General features: G+C 41.1%; 1 protein-coding gene and 1 long non-coding RNA gene across 3 annotated transcripts in view; both read right to left on the bottom strand.

The window, feature by feature from the left end:
* Positions 1-425: 425 nt before the first annotated feature.
* Positions 426-27,933, bottom strand: part of LOC134530632 (uncharacterized) — a 70,140-nt gene continuing 42,632 nt past the window's right edge. For both annotated transcript variants that reach the window (XM_063365639.1, XM_063365640.1), the window contains 7 exons: positions 24,419-24,892; positions 14,442-14,636; positions 8,694-8,868; positions 6,245-6,465; positions 4,911-5,123; positions 1,302-1,328; positions 426-593 (listed from right to left, as the gene is read on the bottom strand). In XM_063365639.1, the coding sequence (XP_063221709.1) occupies positions 586-593; positions 1,302-1,328; positions 4,911-5,123; positions 6,245-6,465; positions 8,694-8,868; positions 14,442-14,636; positions 24,419-24,892 (1,313 nt within the window). In that variant the 3' untranslated portion in view covers positions 426-585. The remainder of the gene's footprint in view (positions 594-1,301; positions 1,329-4,910; positions 5,124-6,244; positions 6,466-8,693; positions 8,869-14,441; positions 14,637-24,418; positions 24,893-27,933) is intronic.
* Positions 22,500-23,321, bottom strand: LOC134531440 (uncharacterized). Its single transcript, XR_010074994.1, has 2 exons — positions 22,989-23,321; positions 22,500-22,875 (listed from the first exon to the last, which is right to left on the bottom strand). It is a non-coding gene; the product is annotated as an uncharacterized LOC134531440 (long non-coding RNA).

Below are 27,933 nucleotides of genomic sequence, written 5' to 3'. Positions count from 1 at the left end.
TACAGAGGTGCGCGGTAAGAGACGAAAAGTAGAGAGAAGCATTGTCGAACCGAGCTCCATTGTAGAGAGTCAATAATGGACTTACAAAAGTGCGATTCATTTATGGACGGACATATAGATACTTGTAAATTAAGAAATAGTGTAATTGTTAGTTAATAAATAAAACTTCAATTAATTAATTGGGCTATCATTTCCGGACCTGATTAACCCACTCGTAACGCTATGAAGAAGTATATTCATCCAACTAGAAATTTTGTTGCATAATAAAATGCAAATATGTTTTATGCATGCACAACTATTTTCTTAATTGAAAATATTGGAATAGGTTCTTCGCCACAAGAAAAGCACGCCATTTGTGGCAACTTCTTGTAACACCTTGAGGAGGGAGTATACGGGAGAGGGTGCGAAATAAACCAACATGTAAATACATACAAAATGTTTAATACAAGTACAAACATATAGAAGTAACACAGTGTAGTTACATGTAAGGCACGTGCAGAAGTATATATGAACTATAAAGAATCAACTGTCCACATCGTGAGGTGCTGAGCAACAGATGTGCCGAGGAAATACTCCAAGCTGTCTTCATGTGCCTGCAACAAGGAAGATCAAACTGAAAGTTGCACTGCGTTTCAATGGGAAAGTTTTACGGCGTCGAACAACGTGGTTCATGAATGATGAGTTACACTTAAATTGGCGTGAACCATCACCAATAGAATCCACGCAGATGAGCACGACTCCTTAGTGTGCACAGCCATTTATACTTTCCAGCTACACTAAAGAAAAAATCTGAAATTTTTCTTTATTATAGTGATTCTCAACTATTTCATCTCTTTCCTAAATCATCTTCATGGAGCTAATGAAAAACATTATTTGATAATCTGGTTAGTTTTTCTCTATGTGGTGAGCTTACAAATCGAATAAAAAAAATTTGCTGGGCCATGTCACAGAAGTGTTTTGAAGAGTACCGCACATAAGTTATTTCTTCCTCTTCGTAAAACAATGCCATTAGAATTACTTGATTATCCTAGTTAGAGATAATCATAAATTGTATTAATTCGGTGATATAGTTTCAAGTTCATCACCACGTACCTAAAAAAATACACGTCTTCCAAGAGTTTGTTATACATTTCTTCTGGCCCACATTATCTTAGTGAAAGTTGAAAGTATTGAGCATTTTGATGCTTTCATTTTTTTTAAATCCAATAATGTAGTAATATATGAATTTTAATATAAAAATATTGCTATTTTAGTTCATTTATTTTAAATTACGTATTAAACACAATTTGATAGGTACTTACATGTAAGAGCTACGTTGTTTTTGTAAGCTGGAAAAAAAATTAAAACACAAATTATATTTTGGGTCCTCATCAAAGAAACAATAATATCTTTAACATTTTATAATCAAATAATTTGTATTTAATAATACTTTTTTGTCATTTATATTATTTTCTCGCTGTTTAACTATTTAATATGGTGATACAGATCAACATGGAATATATTTTAACCGAAAATGTAATTCTAAACTTTTTTGAAGATATAATAAAAATTTTAAAACATAGTACTATTAACAATATGATATAAAATTTCAAGTAAGTGCAAATTTAATGCAAGAAGTGATTACAAGTTTTAAAACTGTTGCTTTGACTAACAAAGCCATTCGCTCTGTATTTAAAAGCGATTTAATTCTAATAGAAAATGAAAACAAAAATAAATCTTTAGCTTTTCAACCCAGCCATCTACAAATATAATCATAAACCCTGCCGTCCATAATACCGTCTCTGCCCATTTAAACACTTACAACATAATTACATGCTTTATATTAGCTTCACCTGTATGTTTGTTTGTCTGTCCGTCTGTAACTCTCGACTAAGAGTGAGTGGCTCATCACTGTAAAATGTCCCACCAATTTCATTACGTTCGTTAGCCGAGCGGTCTAAGGCGCGCGACTTCTGTGACGTCAGCTTTCGGATTCAGCGATCGTGGGTTCTACTCCCGGCCACGGTAAATTCTAAGATTATATCCATACATCTAACAGTAAATGATTCGGAGAGACGTTACCATTTCTTTGTGACGTTGCAACTCCAAATAGTTATCTCAGATGGTAATAGGTAGTGTCGGTAACTCATTTCCCTATGATAATTATACATAAATATAGTTTTAAAAAAAAACATGCTTTTAAAGAATATCAAACTAAAAAGTTAAAAATAAATATAGTTTAAAAAACTAAAGAAACATGCTTTTAAAGATTATCAAACTAAAAAGTTAAAAATAATTTTAAAATTTAATTTATGACAATAGTATATAAGCAATACTAGTATAAATGAGAAAAAAGCATGGGGCGCTTAATATACAAAAAATATGGCACAAAGCGCCTCAAGCTTTTTTCTCATTTATACTAGTATTGCTTATATACTATTGTCATAAATTAAATTTTAAAATTATTTTTAACTTTTTAGTTTGATAATCTTTAAAAGCATGTTTCTTTAGTTTTTTAAACTATATTTATTTTTCCTTTTGGGGCTTTATAAAAGGTCGTGTCTACGTCCCGCCGTTACCTAATTATTTGCCAAAGTTGAGACACAATTGAAGAAGCTATTGCTTGGAACTGGGACATTCTTTTATGGACATCCTGTAAGTACTATATCGCTATAGTCCAACATGTTCCCTATAAAGCTGCTGTAGCTGTAACCAATTAACTCTGCAATCTTCATTTTTATTTATTAATTTGAGTTCTTGAATTTTTCCATGACAAACAGTGCAAAACTACAACAGCGTATGCCCAAGAAATTGTATTAAATCAAATGTAAGTGACTGTTTTTAACGAAGGAAATTCTAATTCATACTTAATAACCTTAATCAAGAGTAAACAAGCACCATTTTCGCAATGTTTTGTGTGTTCTAATATGACGACGTGGAGGTAAAAATTGACTTCAACAACGTCACAGCATGCCATCTCCTGACAATTCCTAACTCCATGGTGCTAATGGCGGGAGGAAATGAGTTCTGGCCTTGTGAATGAGAACTCGCGCTCCCACGTGACCAGTGACCTTGGTGCTGTCACTATAAAAGGGACTGCAGCATGTGTAGCTGGCTTAAGGGTCTTGCGTCCCACAGGGTTTCCCGTCAACCTTGTGGGATGAAGAGCGGACCTATGAAGTGTCGGAGTTGTATTCGGCTCTAGTATCTGAGTGAAGCTCTCAGCAAGATCCAAAAAGGGCGTGGGATGCGAATATATAGCCTCTCCCGCTTACGGCGACCCATAGCCTTCTCGTGGCGCCAGTGTTTAAACAAATATGAGAAATGCCGGGGGTGCCCACTCCTCAGACTTCCTCGGTATGTCGGAACGGGAATTCTGGTGGATTAGTAAGCTGTGGGTAGGTGACTACGACTTGCTCCAGCAGAAAGTCCACTGGGGGGTTTTGGACCCCCAAACCCTAGGTGGTGTCTCAAAGCATTGGATTCAACGTGAAGAATCCAGGATGCATATGGAATAGCGAAGGGCGGTAGCGTGGCGGGGTTTCGCTCCCTATCCGGGCACCCGGGCTCTGGCAAAGCTGTAACCTTCGGGCGGTGGATAGTCTAAGGGATGGTAATTAAGGCAATCCTTGGTTTAGTGTTACCATACCTACCCGGGCTCTGGCAAAGCTGTAACCTTCGGGCGGGGGATATGCTGATATTGAAGTACCCAAGGACATCCAAGTCCGGATTAGGGGGTGCTCTCCCGCTATGAGGCTGCCTGGGAAAGCACTATACCTGAAGATGAAGGGTGCCATGGGACTGATCCTTTACTGTGATAGTTCCCTGCTGAGATTTCCTCTAATGGCTCAGGATCAGGATTGGAGTAGGAAACGTGGTGGTAGTGGTCCTCCTATGCTTGGAGAACACTCCGAAGGGTCCCCGCCCTGTTGACGAGTGGAAGTGTTGAGCTACTTAAGCTCGGGTACTAGCCTGCTGAGCTAGTAGAGGTTGGATAGGCCTCAGCTGGATCACGAGTAACTGGGTGACCGAGGGGTCCCAGGGATGTGAGAGGTATGGTTCCGTGTCGTTGCTACTCAGATCCCTCAGAGGGGGCTGGCTCTGTTGGAGGTCTGGGGGTGGACGGCGGAGCTGGGGTGTTTCGGTGGGGCCGAAGTTGGGATGGGTCTCCTCAACCTCTCGACCTAGCCGGGCGCTCTCCAGTAACATGCCGCGATTGTAAATGGCGAATCTATTTCCCGGTTCAAGCAACCCATGTTAGGCTCTGGTAACAGTGTCTGGCATGTAAAAGACCCATCTTTCTCCTAACCAGGATTATGCCCTAATGGGATTACCTGCCTGGGGGAGTATTGATGCAAATTTGAGGTGTGAACCTAATGTACATGCAGCATGTGTAGGCGCGCTCATTGTTTAACATGTACTAATCCAGTGCCTAGTTTGTTTTCTTATTCCTGTGTCTCAGGTGAAGCTGGAGGGCGGGTGGGTGGTGAGTGCAGCCACCAACCACCAGAGGCGCTGGCGTCCTTTGTTATCAAAATCCAGACCCGTTTAAAATATGAAAGTGGACCTAGTATCCAAGTGTCCCAACCCCCGCATGGCTGACTCATTTCTACTCTGACCAACTCTTCATCCAAGCCCTCCTCTGTTTCCTGTATTGCATGCAAATGTTCACCCCACATGTATGTGCACAGGGTTTGCCCTGTGTCTATTTAGGTTTTACCTGGACCCAAATTATCGTCGTTTTAATCACGTTTAAAAATAAGGGAAATAGCCATGGCTCCAATTTCTGACCAATCCCAGTACAAAGGACACGATGCATACGACCCTTCTTTACATGGCGATTCCTTGCTTTACTAGGCTTCGGCCAGATAGGAAGCTAGGGCCTTCCTGAATTCGGACTCTCCTACAAGATACACTTAGAGCGCGCTCACTCGTCTTGAGGTACTCCGCCACCACTTGGAACACTTGGAAGTTGGGCAGGCCGAAGAAGAGCTTGGAGCCGTCCTTGTAGGTGGACGCGAGCGGCTCCAGCTGCGCGCGGTCGTAGCTGGCCACGCCGATGGCGAACAAGGTGTGTCCGCTGTCCCGCAGCAGCCTGGCCGCGTCCGCCGGGTCCGACTGGCTCTGGCCGTCCGTGATGGCGACTGCAACCAGCGGCGTCCAGCACTGCGGCCTGGCGGCGCCACTCGCAACCCTCTACGGGGTTTCTCTTAAAACGTTTCTGTATACTGACAGCATTCAATAACCAATGCACTAACTTGTACAAGTTTAGTTTCTTGGTTTTGTCTTTAACATGTATTTTTTGGACAGTAAAAAAAAGCTAAAACGGATGTTCTCACGGATGATTTTAGCCATTAAAATTTTGAAAGTGGTATAGGTATGTGAACGGATCCTTAATGTTTAATATTCCAGCATAAAACTACAGGGTTACCACTGTAAGTTCCACAGAGACGTGTTACCGACGCGAAGACTGCACGCCAGTTCTGTGCCTAGCGCGCAGAGACTGTGAGGCGTGTGATGCGCGGCCCATTGTCGCCCTTAGAGCTCGTGCATTCAGCCAAGCGGGCCCCTTATCACTTAAGCGTTAAGTTCACAAATACGAAGACAAAATATTTTAAGAAAATGTTACCTACAAGCTAAAATTAACTTTCCGTTGATTCTAATAAACAAGATAGTTTTGCAGCATTTCACCATGCGCTCTAAGAGTATTAGGTGTTAAAAGTACAAATTTTAACTAATTTTGTACTAGCGGGATCTCAATGTTAAATTTATATATTTATTTTTTATTCATGAGGGGCATGGGCCCCTTCGGCCGCCTCTCCCCCCCCCCCCCCACCTTGGCTTAAAGCTTCGCTGCAGACTGCAAACATAGAGTAATTGTGGTGTCAGACCGCGCGCGCAATCTGTGCAGTAGAAACTCTTGTGGTTGCAACATTGAACCACAGACTGGTGATGTAATCCACATCTTTTCTTTTGAGCATTTTTTTCAACATTATCCTTTACACTACCATATTTAGGGAGTGTAAACCAATATTTACAAATGATAAAGACACACACTTGTGCCTTGATTGTTAAGTTTAAGGTTTTATTCCAAACCAGCACATATTTCAGTTGACTTTGTGTCAACACTTATCGCAGTGGAACTGAAGCATGCACAATGATGGTCAATAATAATTATAACCGCAACAATGTGCCAGCCACCATGGCACCACCATGGCGCACAAGCCGATGTCGACGGGACGCGGATCGCCCGAGAGCAACTCACAGATCAGGGTGATGGACTGGTTGCCGCCCGCGGCGCTGTAGTCGATCTCGTCCTTGGCGAGGGATAGCGCGCCGGCCATGTCAGTGAAGCCGCCGCTGTAGGCGACTTTCTTCAGCTCGTCGAGGAAGTCGCAGGTGGAGGTCTGCCTCAGGCCGATGTCCACGGCCGCCTCCCCCGGCCCGCTGAACGTGATCACCCCGGCCGACCGGTTCTGCGACAGCCTGCCGACCGATCGCACAATCAGTGGGCGTAGCAAGCGGGTGGCAGGGATGGCCCCCGCCAGGGGCGCCGGAGCAGGAGGGGGCGCCGCCACGACGGTTTCGCGGTTACTGAACCTTCCCCCCTCTCTTTTAATGCATGAGGGTAGCGCCATTTTCAAGTCTGGCCAGGGGCACCAGTCACTTTAGCTACGCCACTGCGCACAATGCACAGAGCACAATGCCACGTCTGCATGGTCTCGTGGTAACCGGGCCAAGTCCTTTCTCATCAGCTAATGGTCTGCGCCGTGTGGGTTCAACGCCCCAGACGTTGGCTCGAATGTAGTGTTTGCGTTGTCGAAACTGTTTCAAATGACGTGGTTTTTAATGGGATTGACTGCGTTATAATTCATACTTACCACCATCAGACGTAATCAAGCACCGTTTCTGCCATGTTTGTGGTTTCAACTACGTTATAGTATGCCGTCTCCTGACAACTAACTCCGTGAATCATGCAATGATACGTGTTGGGGGTAGAGTGCGCATGCGTGCTGCGATGTTGCAACATTTGCGGTTCCAACGCGGAACATCTTGCTTCGGTTAAAGTACATTTAACAAAATTGTGACAGGAAATTTGTAGCTATTTTCGAATCATCAGAAAAACATTTTCTATGTCTGATCGTCTGTGTAATCCTAAATAAGGTTACGAATTATTCTGTAACATGATAGGAAGAAAACGAGTTTTCTAATGGGCGATTTCGGCACAGGGAAAATTAAAGTCAATAGGTGTGTGGTTTTTTTTGTCATCGTGAAATGGTTGCTTATGGCCTGTAAAAATATTTGTATGTGGAACTGTAATATTCATGCTGATATAAATAAATTCGCAAATTTGTATATTTACGTAAAAGTAGCTGTATTGCTAATAAATAATGTTCGCAGTAATACTGTGTTAGGTTTCTTGCCCGAGCATTTATGCTTTGTGTTGTCCCAGTATTTACATTAAATTTATTAGTAAATCGTTCTCTGAATAGATTTACATATTAACTGTGCATATTAATAAGCAAAAAAATAAAATAAAATTGTTGAATATTCGACTATATTTTCCATGGTTAAAATAATTCATGCTTCTATAAAATATCTATCAAAATAATATTTTTCTTGTATGTTACAAACGTTTTTGGCAACTGTTTTCGAAGTAATTATTTTGTAAAAGTACAAATTTTATTCTGTACGTAAATGGGAGTATCACAAATCATAATAAAAAAACGCTCCAAGGAAAGTGTTTACTTCCTTTAATGCAATCGTGCTGTCGATAATTCATTTTATGCATGAGAGATAAATAATCGATACATTAACTATTGTTATGGTCTCCTAAATTGACGAGCTAACTGAAGAGTTCGGAATCGCCATTTCAGAATCTAAAACACGACTGCAAATTAATTTCTACCTACTGTTAACAATGTGCACTACAATGAGTAACTATCGTTATTGGGATACTAAGGTGACTGTTGACAAGAGATTTTCATTTTCAGTATTGTTGGAACCGGCCAGGAAGATATATTGATGTAACCACTATTGGCAATGCATACGTCCTTGCACACACAGCAGCGACAACAAAACTGAGAAAAAATATCACTGGTATCTGGCTGCGAAACAATTAAGTGTGTCAACATTAAACCAGTTATCTTTCCTACCTGTAGTAGAATAAACCTTGACCAGGTAGAAATTTCGCTGTTTCTCTGCAATGAATATTACCAAATATCTCAAATTTTACAACAACCAGTGGTGGACGCAAGGGGAGAAGTTATGAAAAGATTTGCAAAATATCAGTGATGACAGTGTGTTCCTGTGTTATAAGCCACGTCACATATGGCTACTAATGTAGGCCCATATGTCAGTGTGTTAGTGTCAAAATTCAAGTATTTTTTTTAATACAAGTGTTAAATATTTATTTATTATCTATTTTTTATCGTTCAAAAAAATCTGTACCCCCGCATAGAATTCCGGGAAAAAGGTTAGTTAAAACACTGTCACAGCACAGACAAGCACTTTGACGTAAAATAAGTTGATATTTTTATTTTGTCTGTGTGCTTGTGTGTTAATTTTTCATTCTTAATTCTTGAGGTTTTCTCTACGATATACAGAGTAATCCGGGAATGTCGTAAGTCCAAAATAAGTTTTAATTCAATCTTGCCCATTCCAATAACTATTTTACGAACTAAGAGATGTTGGACTATACAGTTAGTACTCACGGGAACGCATTTACTAATGCTTCAACGAAATCCTTTTCGATCTGGAAGTTTGCCTCCGTCACGCTGCCGGACTCGTCCAGCACGAACAACATCCCTGCCTTCTGGTCCATCTCCTTTATCGCAGTCATGGTCTGGTTGATCTTGTTCAGGATGATCTTGGCAACCTGCTCTGTGGCTGCAACGACATCAAACGAAACACTCGCTTCTTGAGCCGTGCCACAGTCACAGTAGTCACAATACTAGAATATTTATTTTGGCTTAACCAGACTTTTGGATGTGTAAACATGTTGCCTCTCGGTATACGTACGGTATTTGGAATGAATGTAACGGAAGTCGAATGAACGGAAATGTGTTAACACGGTGCTGAAATCTTCAAGATGACGGACCCACGTGTAGCAACATAAACCTGTATATAGTCACTTTCGTAAACATTAAGGGACATACGAAACGTATTGGTGTGCCAAATGAAACTTTATGATAGTGAAACTACACTGGAATATATTTGGTAAACTAAATAGTCATAGTAAAAAGTAATAACAAGTTTTATAATACGTAATAAAACTGGCATTATAATTATGATAAACATATTCTCCTTCTGAAGTCCCAACTTGCTCGGTATCACACCGGTAGAGAATGCGCTTGTAAAGCTCATGGACGCTTTTTTTAGTATTAATTAGTAATTTATTTATATGGCCTGTTGTGAAAAAAATAATAATTTCAGTTATAGCCTAATTGATCGAACATGCAGCTCTTAAATATTTTGTAAGAAAAATAAATGAGAATCGGAAAAGTTCTGTGGAGTTAAATATCACATTACAATCATTTGTTACTGTGTAGAATCTGAATGTCTTGCATGTGATTAGCCGGCGCACACCGTGGCGGCAAAAAAAAAAACAGATTTTCAATTCTTCCTGCGCCGATTGCGGTTGACGGGTATTTCCAAGCTATAGTTCTGCTTATAATAGTAGGTACTCGTCCAAAGAACACGATATTAGGTAATAGCTTGTTTAGGCGAAGGCACCGAAACGAATGTCTTCCGAGATGAGAACTGTAGCAGTCCTGTCATTTCTGGAGACTGGCATCATCGCCAGGCATCGGCGCTCAATGCAATGACCCTGGGGTCCGATCAAATGAATGAATTAGGGTGTAACGTCTCTCGGCACAAATGTCACCAGAGACTTAATGTGAGACGGTGAAATAATTCATTTAAGGGTGGAAACGGTAGCACCCCGAGGAAACCCACCGGTTCGTAGAAACGTCCGCCTCGTTCCCCACTTTCGAGACGTACGGGTCTGACAGCGACGGGAATAGAACCCGAATCGCCTTGGTAGGAGGCAAGTGATCATCGCTCAAGGGCCCGCCTACCCGGTGCGCAGAGCTTCGGAACAAACCACGCGATTTGGAAACCGATCAACATATCCGAGTGGGGTCTGTTTACGAAAAAACATTTAAGAATACTCTGAGGGAGGATGAAAAGTTTTGTTCCCGTAAAAATAGCTAAAAAGACGTGTTTTCATAATCACGTTTTATCTGTAGGTATGTAGGCCTAACACCGGAAGGGCTTTTTAAAAGCACTCAAGGGACTTGCATCACTTGTCTCCACCTTATAACGTTACGGTTACCACTCTAATATCAAAGTTATCCTATGCCCGACGAGAAGACTGCGCATCGGTTCAGAGCCTTGACTTAGAGGCTACTCCGTAGAAGAATCACTAGTGAGCCTAGTCCTTATTTCGCGTCACTAACGCAAATACACCCACAACTAGGCGGCCCCTTAACTACCATGGTTCCAGATAGATCCAAAATGTACAACTATAGAGGATGAGTTTGAATTCAACCGAAAAATTTCGCATTCGGGCTTATCACGTTAAAATAAGTTTTAAAAATATATATTGTATAGGTAATATATATGACATATTGTCTAAAATGCTTCCTAAGACTGGTATACACATTTGAAGTTACAGCCAAAAAGTTCTTTTTTAAAAAATAAAATAAAAACTGTATATGATGAAATGTCAAGCGTCTGCGTAAAGTCTACTTAAACAAACTTCTACAAACACTACAAATTTTGTCGCTGAAGAAAATTGTTTAAGGGAAATAATTAAGGGTAACACCGTTATTTAGCATAAATAATGCTGTTTTTAAAGGTTGATTATTAATGTAGGTACATTTAAAAAATAAAAGAAAAGGTCTTCTTGTTGTACTAACCTATACCTCAACTTTTTAGCAAAACGCTAATCTAAAATTTAGAACTAAATACTTCCATGCCTGACAGGTGTGCAAAACTCACTACACTCAGTTTCAAGCACCTGCCTGAAATAAGGGGCATTGATTCTTAAGTGACGTACACGACAATGAAAGTATTGCGAAGAAAACATAGAACTAATAATTAAACTAAAACCATTACATACGTAACTTAAAGTACATAAAAGTGAATGTTGAACAAACCACAAGTGTCATCAAACATCACGAGAAAAAAAATGTGGTCAAACCTTTATTTGTGGGGAAATATTTTGTCATAAAACATAACTTTCTAATTACCTTACGTTCTACAGATCACAAAAGTTAGCTCTTAAAATCTGAATATTGCGTTTTAAATATGGAAATCGGGTGGCACGTTTAACAACCCGAACGTAATCAACATAAGCACTACATACTACTTAGTGCCCGTCCACGCTATGATACATGTGTGTGTTCCGGTGGTAAATGGAACAACCTGTATCCATTGGCTGTGCCTTGATGCGTGGTGACTTCCAGAATTAAAATACATTTATCACACTTTGCATGCTAAATTTTGTGAACTGTAGCGCTTAAAGCAAAACATCCTTTGATAAATTATGTTTTATTTTAAGATATTTCCACATAAACAAAGGTAAAGTGACAATTTCCTCTTATGGTGATTTATGATAGGTATGGTTTTTTCAGCATTTGCTTTTAAGCTACGTCTGCAGTTACTATAGTTTATTATTAGGTCAATTTTTTTCCCCAAAAATATATTTACTTGCGTGTATATTATTTGACAATCAGTGCCCCTGGTTTTAGGCAGCTGTTTAAAACTGAGTGTAGTGAGTGTTGCACACCTGCCAGGTGACGAAGTATTTCGTTCAAAATGAAAGAATAGGGTTTTTCTAAAACGGTGGGGTAGGCCTATAGGGTAATACAACAATACGACCTGTTACTTTTGAAATGTAAATTAATAATCAGCCTTTAAAAACCGCATTATTTAGGGTAAATAATGGTGTTACCCTTAATTATTTCCATTAAATAATTTTACTTCAGCAACATGATTTGCGATGTTTGTAGAACATTATTATACCATTTCAGCTGCAACTTCAAAGGCGTATACCAGTCTTGGGAAGCACTTTAGACCACATGTCGTGTGTGCGTGTGTATATATATGTGTGTGCACGTGTGTGTGTGTGTTTGTTTTCAACTAATATTTTCATGATAAACCTGCAGCTGAAGCTTGTCAGTCGAATTCAGCCTAATTCTGTATATAAATAATATTCGTATGAGGTTGATCAGAAGGAGAAATACTTGACTTCGCCTGAGGTCACGACGGTGCAAGCCACGACATGAAGGCCTCGGTAGCAGAGAGGTCAAAGCAGAGTGGTCCAGGTTCGACTCCCGGCGGGGTGGCGCCCGGGTCTTCCAAGAGCGGGACACGTGGCGAAGGTTGTCGTGAGCATGTGTGGTTTTCTCGGGGCACTCCTGTTCCCTCACCCACGCATTCCGTCAATGAACCATCTCATCTCGTCTTCCCGTCAGTCTGTAATGACCCCGAGGTCGACTACCCTAACTGATTCATTCACAGATTCATTGTCACAATTTGTAGCTAAGTGTGGTAGGTGCAGCCATGGGAAATAAGGGGTATACACACTGCCCCCTATTCCACGAAATGGAATAATGTTACTTACTGATAAAATATAACAGCATTTCTTGAGTTAATAGTATTATTTCACTTATAATAAATAACACCTTTATCATATTCGTGATATAAAATCCTAACTTTAACCTCAGCATGTAATCAATTGTTCCATGGACCACTGATTTAGGATTGTGTGTTTTAAGGACGATAGGGATAGCAGAAAAACTGTATTATTATTTCATTCGTGTGGTCTGTCCTATAATTTACGTAAAAGAGAGATTATGAGACTGCAGAAATAAAATAAAAATTTGATTTTAAAAAACATTAATGGGTCCTATATAATTTTTTTTCAAACAATACTCAAAATTGTCAACCTCCTCTCTCCCAAACCATCCCACAATTAAATCTTGGATAAGTATTTGATGTGTATGACAATCCATGTTTATGGCTAGGCCTCACACGTCAAGAATATATATTTTTTAATTTTCTTGTTAATACTACGAATTTTTCCTGTAAATTTATTCCCATAGCCTTCTTGCATTTTCTATAATAGGTGACGCGAGTGGTCAGAGTCATAAACTTGAATAAACATATTTTGTGAAAAATTGAAACAAAACATAAAATGCAAGAGTGCTATCGAGATGAATTTACAGGCATTTCCCTTAAATAACAGCAAAGGTACGTAACCGCCACGCGTGTTAGGAGTGAAACTTCACAGACTAGTAACAGTTATACGTCAACTCACTAGTGGCGCTGCAGGGCAATGGAAATAAATATATATTTTATATGTTACGGACGCATGGCGCAACAGCCAGTAAGAGTGGAGTAGGCTGCCATTTTGCGGGATTGGTGAACTGCTTAATACCTTATCAACTATATTGCGGCTAAAAATTGTCTAGATATAACAACGCTCTAATGTTAATTCCCGCTTTAAAAATTAATTATGCCGTTACTTTAAAAAGTACACTAGCAATTAATGTAAATAAAAAAAATATAATTGTTTCATGGGTAGAATGCTTAACTAAAACTTTTTACATTAGTCAAATTAATTTATAAGTTGGAAAACTGTTTTCACAAATTGCTGGTCAGATGTCACGGGATAATCATTTGATTGTCAACATAGTTATTTAATGACACTGCCAACAGATGTCGGATACGTCTTGAAATTTCAATGGCTGAAATTAATTCTGTAAATTACAGTATGTCCATAAAATAATGTCCCAGTTATAAAATGTAATAGAATCAACTGGAAGCGTTGTAGAGTGTTGATTCAAGGTCAAAATTAAAGAGTAACACAAACAGTTTTAGATAAGCTCATGCGCGAATACGACTTTATTGTCTTCTCGCTTTTCGCGTGAATGAATGGCTCTTTCACCAATTAGTATAGGGTGAACCTGTAAACTTAATTTGGTAAAAGTATGGAGCCTCAAAATAATTATTGTAATCTCTATGTACGAGAGTGGTTGAACGTCGAAGACCCTGACCGTTGGATTGGTCGTAATGGTCGAGACGACGAAGCACTTTTTTTTTTTTTTTTTTTTCGCTGTCCTCCACTTTCACCTGACATAATGCCATGCAATTTTTTTTTTTTTTACTTTGGTGCTTTATATAAGATCGCGTCCATGTTCCGCCGCTACCCAATGATTTGCCAGAGTTGAGACACAGAACCGAAGAGGCTTGGACTTTTAAGTTGGATGTGTGCCGTATAACTCGAGGTGCACCTGTTGAACATTTGTAAGAATAACTTCGTTAGTTTGATGTACCTATGATTTGTCGTACATGATCTAAATCGAACTGTTGTTATATATGTACATATATATATAACTGGAAGTGGGACTTGTGTAACCGGTAGTTCCAGCACGGCGTGTGCGGGTGCTCACTGTTGCAGCTGGGCAGGAGGTTGAGGCCGCCGGAGCCGTTCCAGCCCCTGGCGGTGCAGTTGATGACGGCGCTGCCCACGAGCTGGCGGTCGGCGTCGCACGCCAGGCGGCACTCCGCCCCCTCGTCGCTGTCCGCGGCGTCGCAGCCCGCCGGCTCCCACCGGCCGCCGTCCACCGCGGCTAGCCTCGGGCACTCTGCGGCACCCCAGCACGTCCGTGGCAATGCCGTCTTTACCATACCGTGCCCCGTCATCAGGGGGCCCCGGAGGACCGACAATCTCCCGCACATTTATTCTAAAAACATTCTTGTCGAGCACAGTACCTAACAGCGCCACCGTCAAAATTATTGTTTGTCGGGTTGCACTAATTAATAATATTTCAGAACGCATCCTAATTTACTAAGTACACCATCTAGCGATCAAGCATGTTAACCACTCTAAAACGAAGCCTAAAATAGATGTTGACATTGTCTATAGAAGATTTTGCTTAACAGAAATCCCGAAAGAAACCATTATCTTTAATTGTAACCAAAAAACCAGCAGCCTAATAAGTAATATCATTAATGACATATTGTTTATTTGATTACCCATAATAAATAAAAGATCATAATAGAAAAGGACGGAAGGAAAGGCTATAAGTGGCGAAGCTGATCTTCCAATGTCCAAGGAGGTGGGGTGGGCTCCCGGGGAGATCTGAAGGGATGAAAAGGCGGACCTGAATTCACGATAGGGTTTGAACATGGTGGGTGAGGTGGGGGGAGGTACATGGGTTGGGGTTGATGGAATGGGTGAGCGGTGAATGATTGGGTGGGATGGGTGTAAGTGACGTTGGTACTCAGGTGAGTACCCGTCGCCATGACAGTCGCAGATGGAAAATGAAATTGGGTGAATGTCGAGGTAATGCCTGGCAGCGTGATGTCACGGGGGGTGATGGAGGGGAGGGTAAAGGAGGTGGTGGGGAGCTGATGCTACTTCCAGATTCCATTTGTGATGAATGCGGCTGTACTTGAGTGTCAGTTACTCCTCCTGCCGCTGCTTCTACGGGTTCAAGTAGTGCTTGATCTATTGCGGCTAGTTTGCTCCGCAATTGGAAGGTTAGACCCGGGATATGTTGCCTAACATTTGTCGATCTCCTTTTGGTAGATCCCATTTAATTTGTTTGCGGCTACTATCTTGAGGTTAGTAAACCTCGTGGCGATATGATTCAAGCGAGTTAGCGCGCGTAGGATGTGGCTCGTATTTGTTTCGTCTGCTACTGAATTAGTATAGCTGTAGAGATCTTGAAATTTGTTACAAACACAATTAAATTCATTCAATGGGTCCACGTGCGCGAGATTAGCTATTTGTGGCTGAATCTCTTCTGCGCACGCCGCTCGGAGTCGCTTTCGCAGCGTGGCCACGTTGCCGAGGTCTGATAAGCCTCGAAACTGTAGTTCATTCACAGGGGCGCAACAACTAAATTTCCAAAGTGGGGGCAATATACCTTTTTATAAAGAATCATCGATCCCCCCTATTGAAGTGGGGGGCCCGGGGGTCCTCCCCCGGGAAAATTTGTATTTCAAGGTGGAAAATGGTGCTATTTAAGCAGTTTTATTATCTAAAAATTGATAACACACCACTTTCTTTCCCCGTTTGCCCCCACTTCAAGGTTTCAGGGGGGGGGGGGGGCAAAATACCCTTGCCCCCCCTCCCCCTGTTGTTGCGCCCCTGTTCATACATAAGCTCGTCACGGAGGAGACACACCGGCGTGAGCATTGTGTTCATTTTGTCTTTGGACCTTGGTCCAATCTTACAAAGACAAAAAAAATACACTAAATTTTGACGTTGGTTGGTCTAAAAAAATTACCAACAAAGAACTTAAAACTAATGTTTAAAAGGTACCTTAAATTCTATACATAAGATACTCTTAACTTAACTTAGTTTAATAATATCATCGTTACTCCAGCAGGTCGGGAAGTATGTGCCCAAAATAACGAAAAATCTTTGTTTAGAATACATTAACTTTATACCTAGGATGGGTCAAACAAATGCGGCCTAGCCGATAATGAAAACTAATTATTACTGCTTGGCTCGTGAAACGAGCCTCCCACAGCAGGCCGCTGTGGGAGTACAGTCAGTCGTCTTGTGAAGGTTGCCCAGGGCGGAGAAACTGAACTCGACACGACTACGCGCGCCGTGAGTGAAAAGGTGCGGAGGGGGAGAGGGTAATGTTTGCATCGGGTGAGTACGTCCTAGTGATAAGACCAACAGCTGGGTGAAGAGGCCGGGTGCCCGCCTTGGGCCGCGTGGAGAAAAATACGCGTCCGTCGGTCAAAGGGAAAACAGAATTTTAACTTAAATGAATTTAAGAATAAAGAAGCGGGTGCCAGTTTTAGGACTTACAATGATGTGGCATACAAACTGAATCTATATAAACCCTAAAAACCTTTAATTATAAATTTAATTAAGTAGTATATAATAGGGGCGCCTGCGGCAGGCTTCAGGCTGTGGTGACTGTGGTGACACCCGCCATCTTGGATTGTGACGTAACGGCGGCCATCTTGGACGAGCGTAACGGGACACAGCGTAACGGGACAAAACGTAACGGGACAAGTAGATCACGGCGGCCATTTTGGATCCGACATCTTGGATCCGCCATTTTGTATTACGTCATTGTGTTCTCGAAAATTCCGGCATTGTGTTGTCCGCCATATTGGATGATGACGTCACCGTTGCAATTTCCGTTACGGCCGCCATCTTTATCTTTTTTATTTATTATCCGATTTTAATGAAATTTTTTTAAAAAATTATAAAAAAATTAAATAATAAAATTTTAATATATTTTTTTTTAAAAAACGTACTTTTTAGACACGGAGCTCGGAGTCCTCGGTTCGAACCCGACGAGTGCAAAAAAATAAAAATGGCGACCGATCCTTCCCTCATCGTGGACGCTGGCATACTGACTCCCACCACTTTTTTCAAAGCATATATATCGTCACCTAGTATGACGTTATGTACGCCATCTTGAAATTTGGACGCCATCTTGAAAATCTTTATTTATTATCCGATTTTAATGAAAAAAATTCCAAAATTCATAAAAAATTAACGTATTTGAATTATGTTTGATTATATCGATGTACTTCCTTGGTTCGAAACCGGTGAGGGCATAAAATAAAAAAACATCAGATCCTTCCTCCACAGAAGCCACCTACAGACTGACATACCACCACCAATAACAAGGTATTTACCATCAGCTGGTATGACGTCATGTCCGCCATCTTGTCTTCGTCCGCTGGATATCACCATCTTGTTTTCGTCCGCTAGAGTGTGCTGATACCATGTTAGTATAATTATCTGGTCACCATACCTTTGTACTCAACTGTTGACCTTGAACTTTGACCTTGACCTTGAAATTTGACCTTGATCTTGAAATTTGACCTTGACCTTGAAATTTGACCTTGACCTTGAAATTTGACCGTGACCTTGAACTTTGACCTTGACCTTGAAATTTGACCGTGACCTTGAACTTTGACCTTGACCTTGTCGACCCTCATATATCCGTCATTTTATGTTTAGTACATGCTACCAGGAGCTACCACCTGCTGGAGTACTCCATCTTGTGTGTGTGTACTCGTATTATAGAGTACATTTCCATCTGGATAATTTTATTCTAACCCGCTACAGTGCAGTAATCATTTATTACCGAGGTGCCCCCGCCATCTTGAAATTCCGCCGCCATCTTGAAATCATGTAATAATGTAGCTAGAAAAGCAGGAAAAAATCCAAAATTCATTAAATAAATTTGTAATCCATAAAATGATTGATTGAATCGACTAAGGTCCTTGGTTCGATCCCTGGCCGATACAAAACAACTTTAATCTAAAAAAATACTAAAAAAGTGTTAGGTTTGAGATGATAAAAACACCTCAAGTTCTTTTAAAAAAAAATTATTACATAAATTCAATACACTACTACAAGTACAAAAAAAACACTGACAAATTACCAAAGCCTTTTGGATTCCATGATTCAAACAGTCTTCTTATTGTACGGACTAAGCCTTTTACATGACTTTAAATGTCTATCCGATCCGTTCATCACCACAGCCACAGTCTCATTAGCCGGTGCAACACATGAGACAAATCAATAACCATGTTCATTATACGTCTCGGAGCATTTTTTATAATGACGATGTAAGCTATCGAGACGTGAAATTAGTTTATTGCACTTATTGCACTGAAATTGTATTCTTTGAACATTATTAGAACATCCGCTTCTTTCATGTCTGCGAGCATTTGAGGTGATAGTAAATGATGCACCACAGTATTTGCACTGATGCGAAGTACGCTCTTCATTAGTGGAAGTATCCATTGCTGATGATGAAACTTCAGATGATAGTGGTATCACATCTGTTGAAATCTCCTCCAATTTTGACGTCGTCATCGTTGCCAACGGGATATGCACCTTCTCCGTCGTAGCTGTCGTCAAGGTTCCCGTAGACGATGGTACAACCTCCGAGTTCGACGTTAAAGACGGTAAAGATGCCATCAAAGTCTCAAGAACAGCTAATTGACACGACTTATGCACCAGAAGAAACAAACTAGGTGATCCTTACACCGCCGACGTCAGTAACAAACTGAGCGTGTACTGTGTGTGTACTGTGTGTACGTTTCGTTTCCTGTGTGTACTGTGTGTACGTTGCGTTTCCTGTGTGTACTGTGTGTATGTTCCGTTTCCTGTGTGTACTGTGTGTACGTTCCGTTTCCTGTGTGTACTGTGTGTACGTTCCGTTTCCTGTGTGTACTGTGTGTACTGTGTGTATACGTTCCGTTTCCTGTGTGTACTGTGTGTACGTTCCGTTTCCTGTGTGTACTGTGTGTACATTCCTTTTCCTGTGTGTACTGTGTGTACGTTCCGTTTCCTGTGTGTACTGTGTGTATACGTTCCTTTTCCTGTGTGTACTGTGTGTCGTTCCGTTTCCTGTGTGTATACGTTCCGTTTCCTGTGTGTACTGTGTGATCATTACATTTATTGCATGTAAATTGCATGTATTGTGCGTACATTGCGTACATTACGTGTTGGAGCTGATGGAGCTGTTGGAGCACTTGCAGCTAATGGTCAATTGAAGCATAGGAGCAAAATTTAGATGGACCTGATGACGTGAATTGTAGCTCTTGGAGCCTGACGTATATTGGAGAGATCGATTTTTTTTTTCGATCAAATGATCCTCTTTTTTAATTTGTAGATTTGACTCTAGTATTAATTGTAAATGGTTCTTGATTTGACTAGCGTATTATTCCATACGGTGCATGTATATAAGCGAGTCCTAGACAGCAGGACGCTCAGTTTGTTACTGACGTCGGCGGTGTAAGGATCACCTTGTTTGTTTCTTCTGGTGCATAAGTCGTGTCAATTAGCTGTTCTTGAGACTTCGATGGCATCTTTACCGTCTTTAACGTCGAACTCGGAGGTTGTACCATCGTCTACGGGAACCTTGACGACAGCTACGACGGAGAAGGTGCATATCCCGTTGGCAACGATGACGACGTCAAAATTGGAGGAGATTTCAACAGATGTGATACCACTATCATCTGAAGTTTCATCATCAGCAATGGATACTTCCACTAATGAAGAGCGTACTTCGCATCAGTGCAAATACTGTGGTGCATCATTTACTATCACCTCAAATGCTCGCAGACATGAAAGAAGCGGATGTTCTAATAATGTTCAAAGAATACAATTTCAGTGCAATAAGTGCAATAAACTAATTTCACGTCTCGATAGCTTACATCGTCATTATAAAAAATGCTCCGAGACGTATAATGAACATGGTTATTGATTTGTCTCATGTGTTGCACCGGCTAATGAGACTGTGGCTGTGGTGATGAACGGATCGGATAGACATTTAAAGTCATGTAAAAGGCTTAGTCCGTACAATAAGAAGACTGTTTGAATCATGGAATCCAAAAGGCTTTGGTAATTTGTCAGTGTTTTTTTTTGTACTTGTAGTAGTGTATTGAATTTATGTAATAATTTTTTTTTTAAAGAACTTGATTTGTTTTTATTATCTCAAACCTAACACTTTTTTAGTATTTTTTTTAGATTAAAGTTGTTTTGTATCGGCCAGGGATCGAACCAAGGACCTTAGTCGATCCAATCAATCATTTTATGGATTACAAATTTATTTAATGAATTTTGGATTTTACCTGCTTTTCTAGCTACATTATTACATGATTTCAAGATGGCGGCGGAATTTCAAGATGGCGGGTGCACCTCGGTAATAAATGATTACTGCACTGTAGCGGGTTAGAATAAAATTATCCAGATGGAAATGTACTCTATAATACGAGTACACACACACAATATGGAGTACTCCAGCAGGTGGTAGCTCCTGGTAGCATGTACTAAACATAAAATGACGAATCCATGAGGGTCGACAAGGACAAAGTCAAATTTCAAGGACAAAGTCAAATTTCAAGGTCAAGGTCAAAGTTCAAGGTCACGGTCAAATTTCAAGGTCAAGGTCAAATTTCAAGGTCAAGGTCAAATTTCATGGTCAAGGTCAAATTTCAAGATCAAGGTCAAATTTCAAGGTCAAGGTCAAAGCTCAAGGTCAAGGTCAAATTTCAAGGTCAAGGTCAAAGTTCAAGGTCAACAGTTGAGTACAAAGGTATGGTGACCAGATAATTATACTAACATGGTATCAGCACACTCTAGCGGACGAAAACAAGATGGTGATATCCAGCGGACGAAGACAAGAAGGTGGACATGACGTCATACCAGCTGATGGTAAATACCTTGTTATTGGTGGTGGTATGTCAGTATGTAGGTGGCTTCTGTGGAGGAAGGATCTGATGTGTTTTATTTTTTGCCCTCACCGGTTTCGAACCAAGGACGTACATCGATATAATCAAACAGAATTCAAATACGTTAATTTTTTGATGAATTTTGGAATTTTTTTCATTAAAATCGGATAATAAATAAAGATTTTCAAGATGGCGTCCAAATTTCAAGATGGCGTACATGACGTCATACTAGGTGACGATATATATGCTTTGAAAAAAGTGGTGGGAGTCAGTGTGCCAGCGTCCACTGTGAGGGAAGGATCGGTCGCCATTTTTATTTTTTTGCACTCGTCGGGTTCGAACCGAGGACTCCGAGCTCCGTGTCTAAAAAGTACGTTTTTAAAAAAAATATATATTAAAATTTTATTATTTAATTTTTTTATAATTTTTTAAAAAAATTTCATTAAAATCGGATAATAAATAAAAAAGTTAAAGATGGCGGCCGTAACGGAAATTGCAACGGTGACGTCATCATCCAATATGGCGGACAACACAATGCCGGAATTTTCGAGAACACAATGACGTAATCCAAAATGGCGGATCCAAGATGTCGGATCCAAAATGGCCGCCGTGATCTTCTTGTCCCGTTGCGTTATGTCCCGTTACGCTGAGTCCCGTTACGCTCGTCCAAGATGGCCGCCGTGACGTCACAATCCAAGATGGCGGGTGTCACCACAGTCACCACAGCCTGAAGCCTGCCGCAGGCGCCCCTATTATATACTACTTAATTATTTTTTAAAATTTTAAATTGAAATTTTAAATTAAAAATTAAAATTTTTGTTTATTTATTTATGCTTATAAAATTTGGGTATGCATATAAACCAAACCACGTTAACTACTACCAACTTCCAACTTGTAGCAGAAAATTGCTCTATGCTACCAACTTGTAGAAAAGTTCAAACCACGCTCTGATTACCATTTTTGTAGCGTACGTTGGGCTGTAGGTAAACACTCAAAAATGAATAATTAAAAATAAGGCCTTGGAAGCGTCGGCCCAGAAAACCACACAACAACAACAATAATCACAGAGGTGCCCAGACGTTGTACAAAGGAATTTTATTTATAACCTACTAGGAACTCTAGGAGGCTATGTGGATCGAGGATGAATAATAATGAAATAACAAGACTGGTGGTTTGATTTATATAACTGCCCTTTTACTAAAATAATTTACTTAGGTTTTTTTGTATCTTTTAAGTACACATGTATTAAAATATATTAATTACAAAAAGAAGGGAGCCACGGGGCAATAAAATACATATAAAGGTAAAAACATCATACCTCTTGAACTTAACTCTGGTTTTAAGTGAGCACGCAGGCTCAAAAGAAAGAAACAATTACATTTTGTTTTTAATTTTCTTTTCAAATGAAATTTAATTATATCCTGTGTTCTGGCACCGGAGGTTTCGGTAGATTAAAGTCCAGAAGAAATAATTTTATGTAGAAAGTTGTATCTCGACCGGAGAAGGGAGAAAACTTCTGACTGCATGAGCCCAATCACGGACTGCTAATTTGGCAGTGAAGTTCCATTCTAATTTGGGGTCTTGAAGCTAATCTTGCACATTATTCTTGCACCTAATCTTGCAGCTAGTTTTGCAGCTAAACTTGCACCCCGCCTGCAACCAAAGTCCCGAATTACTTAGACTGGTTAACAGGCGGCTAAGCCTGGGCAAGACTATGCCCAGGGAAAGGAAAAAAAGGGGGGAGGGGAGGTATGACGACCACTTACCCAAAACAGCGGGGTGAAGTCATGAGGCTGGCTCCAGGAGCAGAGAAGGCAGCTCCCGACACGGAAGTTCGCGGTAGTCATGATGAGAGAAGAAATAATTTAGATTAACAAAAAACTATTACGGGCAGCAAAATTTAAAAATAAGAAGATTGAGGCCCTTTATGTCTTGACGTTTGTGACTACATGACATAGTGTCGAGTCTTGGACGAACAACATATATTGTCTCTCGCGGATCGCGACGCGTGGCCCGCACAGACCAGATGCTGCCCGCCGAATCTCCGAAAATGGCGTCGGGGCGCCTAATTAAAGAAAGTAACTGCCCCCATCCAAAGGTGTCCGGAAATACCCGAAGGGGCGAAGCAGACTGCAAAACGCTCGCCGCGCTCTCACGCGAGTCGCAGGCGAACTAAGATCGCAATCGCACTGCGACTGCTGCCAAGGTCGATTATGACAAGCTGTCTCTTATGGGAGGAATGAGTAGTGCGCTCTGGCGGCCAAGATGAGAACCTGCCTAGAGGGTCACAGAAACGTCCGCTAGATTGCACTGTGTGCACTCACCACCGGCGGACAGAGCAAGGTTAGGGACTTTTCCCGCCGCTAGGCTTCGCTGAGGGCTCTTTTTGACAAGGGCGAATGTCCTTGAAGAGACAATGTCCCCGCCTGGGTTCACTGGGGGTCGATGCTCCGAGTGGAAGTTCTCGTGAAGCCACAGGTGGGATGATGAGGGGAGGGGGTCTAAACTTGCTAAGTCGCCTGGGAAAGGCGTCGTGTGGACCGTCCCGAGGCGTCGCCGAGGGCTGTAACATGGTCCTGTACGTGCTGGCAAAAAGCTTACCTTTGCTTGCCTCCGAGAAATGAAATTTGCTAGCAGTGGGCTTGAGGTAGCATTCGCTAGCACGAAAAGTCATACTGTTACAGGGAGAAAAAGTGATTCAAACCGAGGTTGAGATGCTGCAAACACAAATCGTCAGCAAACAGTATCTAATTGAAGCCTGCGAACAAGCGCAGGTGCACTGGGTTGCACAAGATTATGTTGGAGTGTACAGTAATGGAACCAAAATTAAATGACATTAAAAATGCAAATTTATTATTTGGTTTCCTTCTTTAAAAATTAAATTTAAAATCGTACATTTGTGCCTGAAGGTAGCACTGAAACGGCACAATACATTAAATCATATCGATTTTTAAAATGAATTAAAATTGTATCTTAATTATTTTACTAAATTAAGTAATTACTTTTATACACATGTATATATTATATTAAATACTGAGTATTTATTTAACGAATTTTTGTTACCACAAATGTCGAAAGAGTTTTGTGTGTTAAATAAAAAAAAGTATAACTTCTAACGCGGGTACATAAGTCACACAACTTATTTTTCTGTTCAGGGGTCGCATAGTTAGGATAATTTATGTTGCGTGTGACTCACGCGTGATGCAGCCGGCGGTCTCGGGCGCGGTGCAGGCCTGCGCCTGCGGGCTGAAGTGCTGGCCGGGGGGACACGCGACCAGCAGGGGCGCGCCCCGCTCGCACTCGCAGAACAGCGAGCAGTCGGAGAGGTGCGCCAGCCTGCCCCCGGCGGCGGGGCACGTGCCGGCGGCGGGGCAGAGGGGCCGCGCCTCCTCCTGCTCCTCCTGCTCCTCCTGCTCCTCCTCCTCGTGCTGGCACCGCGGGGCGCCGCGCCGGCACACGAGCGCGCGCGGGTCGTAGTGCAGCCCCACGGGGCAGGAGGCGGCCCGCGCCCGGCCCCTGCTGCACCTGAACATCCTGCCGCACTCCAGCGGGTCCGCCACGTACTGCACCCTCCTCAGGCTGCTGGCCGGGCAGGGGTTCAGGCTGGCCGAGTCCCGCTCCACCCACACCCTGCCCCGGTACCTGTCCTCCATGGAGATCAGGGACGGATCTGCGCCAACACCCACAGTCTCCTTCTCACTGTCAACACCTGCAAGTTCGTCAACTGTTATCTGATTAACGTAACATATGTGAGGGAGAGGGGAGTTTCAATTTTCCTCTGCCGACACTCAAACGGTCACTTTTTAACCTCGCCATCGCCATATTGTTCCGCCCAAAACATTGCGTAAATGGAGCCTGATAACGTCTGATGATGGTTAGTAAGTATGAATTAGAATCTCCTTAGTTTAAAAACAATCAATTTCATTTTTTAAAAAAAAATCATTTAAAACTGTTTTTCACAATGCAAACACTACACTTTATCAAATGTTTTGGGCATCTAACCAATATGGCACAACTATGGGCTGAAGGGAAAAAAACAGCTTCACACACCATGTAGTCATGCAGACTACAGTTTTGGAGTCGCTCGCAATTTCGGAGTGCCACCCAGTATTCTTACCCAACTTAAAGACACGTCGATGTCAAAACATTACATAAACAGGTCATTAACTTTTCGATCCCAGAAATAAATTTTATATAGCTAGTGTGTGGCCGGCGTTGTTGGATTGTGGCAGTTGTGAAATTTCTATGATTTAAAAGCAAAATTTAATTTCATGAAGGCCTAAGCGGAACGAGTTCCTGATTACGATCTCCGACGAGTCTGATATTTCGTGTAAGTTTGAGAAACGTGGTAGACGTTTCCGACAGTCAGCGTGTTCTCTCGAGGCTTCTCTATCTTCACTCCCCCCCCCCCCCCCCCATTTTTTTTCTCCACGTTTTAACAACATAACTGCTCCATATTTCGTATCATGTTGCCGCTACCAGCCATCTCAGAGGCACGTCACTCTAGCAGTGATAACCCCTGCCCTGTGATGCGTCCCAAGTACGATTTCCTTTTTATTTGATTTAGTAAATCCCCTTCGCTAAAATTTTCCTGCCAGATATTACGAGAAGGAACCTTCTGATCAAGTAGCATAAAATGTGTACTTCACTTTATGCTGTTACTGAATTGAGAAAAACTCCGTACTCCTCGGCTCTCTATGGCGTTACCATCGCAGCTCACCGGAGGAGCGAGCCACCGAGGAGTTGTGTTGTGGCAATACTGCAGTGATTGTTCCGAACGTAGCCGTGCTAATGTGTAGGCGTTATTGCACATTAAATTTGGTAAAAATATTTTTCCCTACAAAATTTTTTTCTGTTTAGGTAATATGCATTAATTTGCGATTTTTGATTGTATGATGGTTTTACGTCACACGGTTAAGCACAAAGCTCGAGGTGTCGCGACCTCCAAGATCATCGTGGACTCCATGCCGACTCAGATCTCGCAACTTGAGTAATGCTGCCGATCTCCGTAGCGCAGTCGGATGACACCTGCTCACGGCACGAGGAGTTACTGTTCGAGTCACAGGTCTGCCCTGCTAAGCAAGAAAGCCTTAACTCCAATAAACCAAATTTTACAGGAGAGTAAAAAGAAAATTGTTCCTTGGCCAGCCTATACTAATTTATTTTTGCACGATTTATTACATTTATATGTAATCCTTAGTAAGTAAAAGTATTATGATATGGTTTTTAAACATATTTTATATACGGAATGTATTAAAAATGGAGTTAAGGTGTTCATACCTAGAAAAAATGATTATACAGATATGTACTTTTAAGGAAGAAAACCTTATCTCCAACAAAACTTACTGTCTCACTAACAGAACGAAAAATAAATCTAAATTTACTGTGAACATGCGTAAGCAGCAATACAATTACATTTAACAATACAAATAAAAAAATTAACAACTAATACTTGAGTTTATTATCAATCATTTCTAGCAAAAACTTCAGCAAACAAACTATTAATTACAGCATGCTGCACAGTCATTGCAATATTATATAAAGTCAAAAGTTATGGTAGGTATAAGAACTAACTGTGTTATGTACATTTCTCATCCATTACTTATTGTCAGAGATACACAGATCTGGAACATTGTTTACAGGCAGGACTTTCCAAAATTGTCTGCGACTCTTTGGCATGAGTGGTACAAGTTTTTTCAGTATATCTTGTTTTTTATCTGGGCAGACACCTCTTGCAGATGTTTTGAATGTTGGAGGTTTCAAAGCAGTGGACAGGCCTTTCATGGCCATGAAGTCAAGGTTTCTTGTTGGGGAAAATTCATCATAACATGACTTATATTGTAGATTGTTGTTTCCATTTTCCGCCTTGATGTAGACTATGTCACTTAAAAGAGGACGGTTTTCATCCTTCTTAAGTTTGTGAAATGAAACACAGGATGGCAAGTCAGAAAAGTTGTCGTACCTCATATATTTGACTTCAGTTTTTCCAGAGTTAGCCTTTGCAACAGAGTCTTGAAAATCGTTGAAGTCATACACCTTACCATGGCGGTGTAGGGATTGCTCTACTTGGTGGCGGAAAGAATCAGCAGCCATAAACGTATGGCCTGGCTCAAAGAAATACAACTCAATTACGTGTGTGGATACATACTCAGAATTGACAATATGCACAAGATACGTAAGTAAGCACCAATTCTTATTCTGTCCGGAGCAGTTGTCCAGCCATAAAACTATGTGGTGTATGTCTCTGCAGTGTAGGAAAAAAGCATTGAATGCAATAACTATGTCCTCTTTCTTTCTTCTAGGTATGCCTTCATGCCATATGACAGCTAGAGGTTTCAAAGATTTTTGTTTACCACCAACAGGAACAAAACTCTCATTGAATGCAATGATGCGCTTTGTAAACATTGCAGACTTGAAACCTTCCATTCTTGGTAACATAATGACTTTTTGTAAATCAGCTGTAAAATAAACTTTGTTCCCACATGGTTCTTCATCTCCATGTTTTCTGTTCAAAGTTCTGGCTGCGTTACTTTGGTCAATGAGGTGTTTCCATTCTGTACATTGTTCACAGTCTAGTACCAAATTATCTTTGCTATCGTCTGAATTATGGTTATTAAATGCCTGACATAAATTAAGTTAAATAAATTATTTTGACTTACATTGTTGCACTTTGGGTATATCTGATGGATAAATAAACCACAAACATGACAA

This window comes from Bacillus rossius, chromosome 3 (assembly GCF_032445375.1).
Source record: "Bacillus rossius redtenbacheri isolate Brsri chromosome 3, Brsri_v3, whole genome shotgun sequence".
Lineage (NCBI taxonomy): Eukaryota > Metazoa > Arthropoda > Insecta > Phasmatodea > Bacillidae > Bacillus > Bacillus rossius.
The sequence above is the reverse complement of the archived record's forward strand: the minus strand, read 5'-3'. Positions and strand labels throughout refer to the sequence as shown.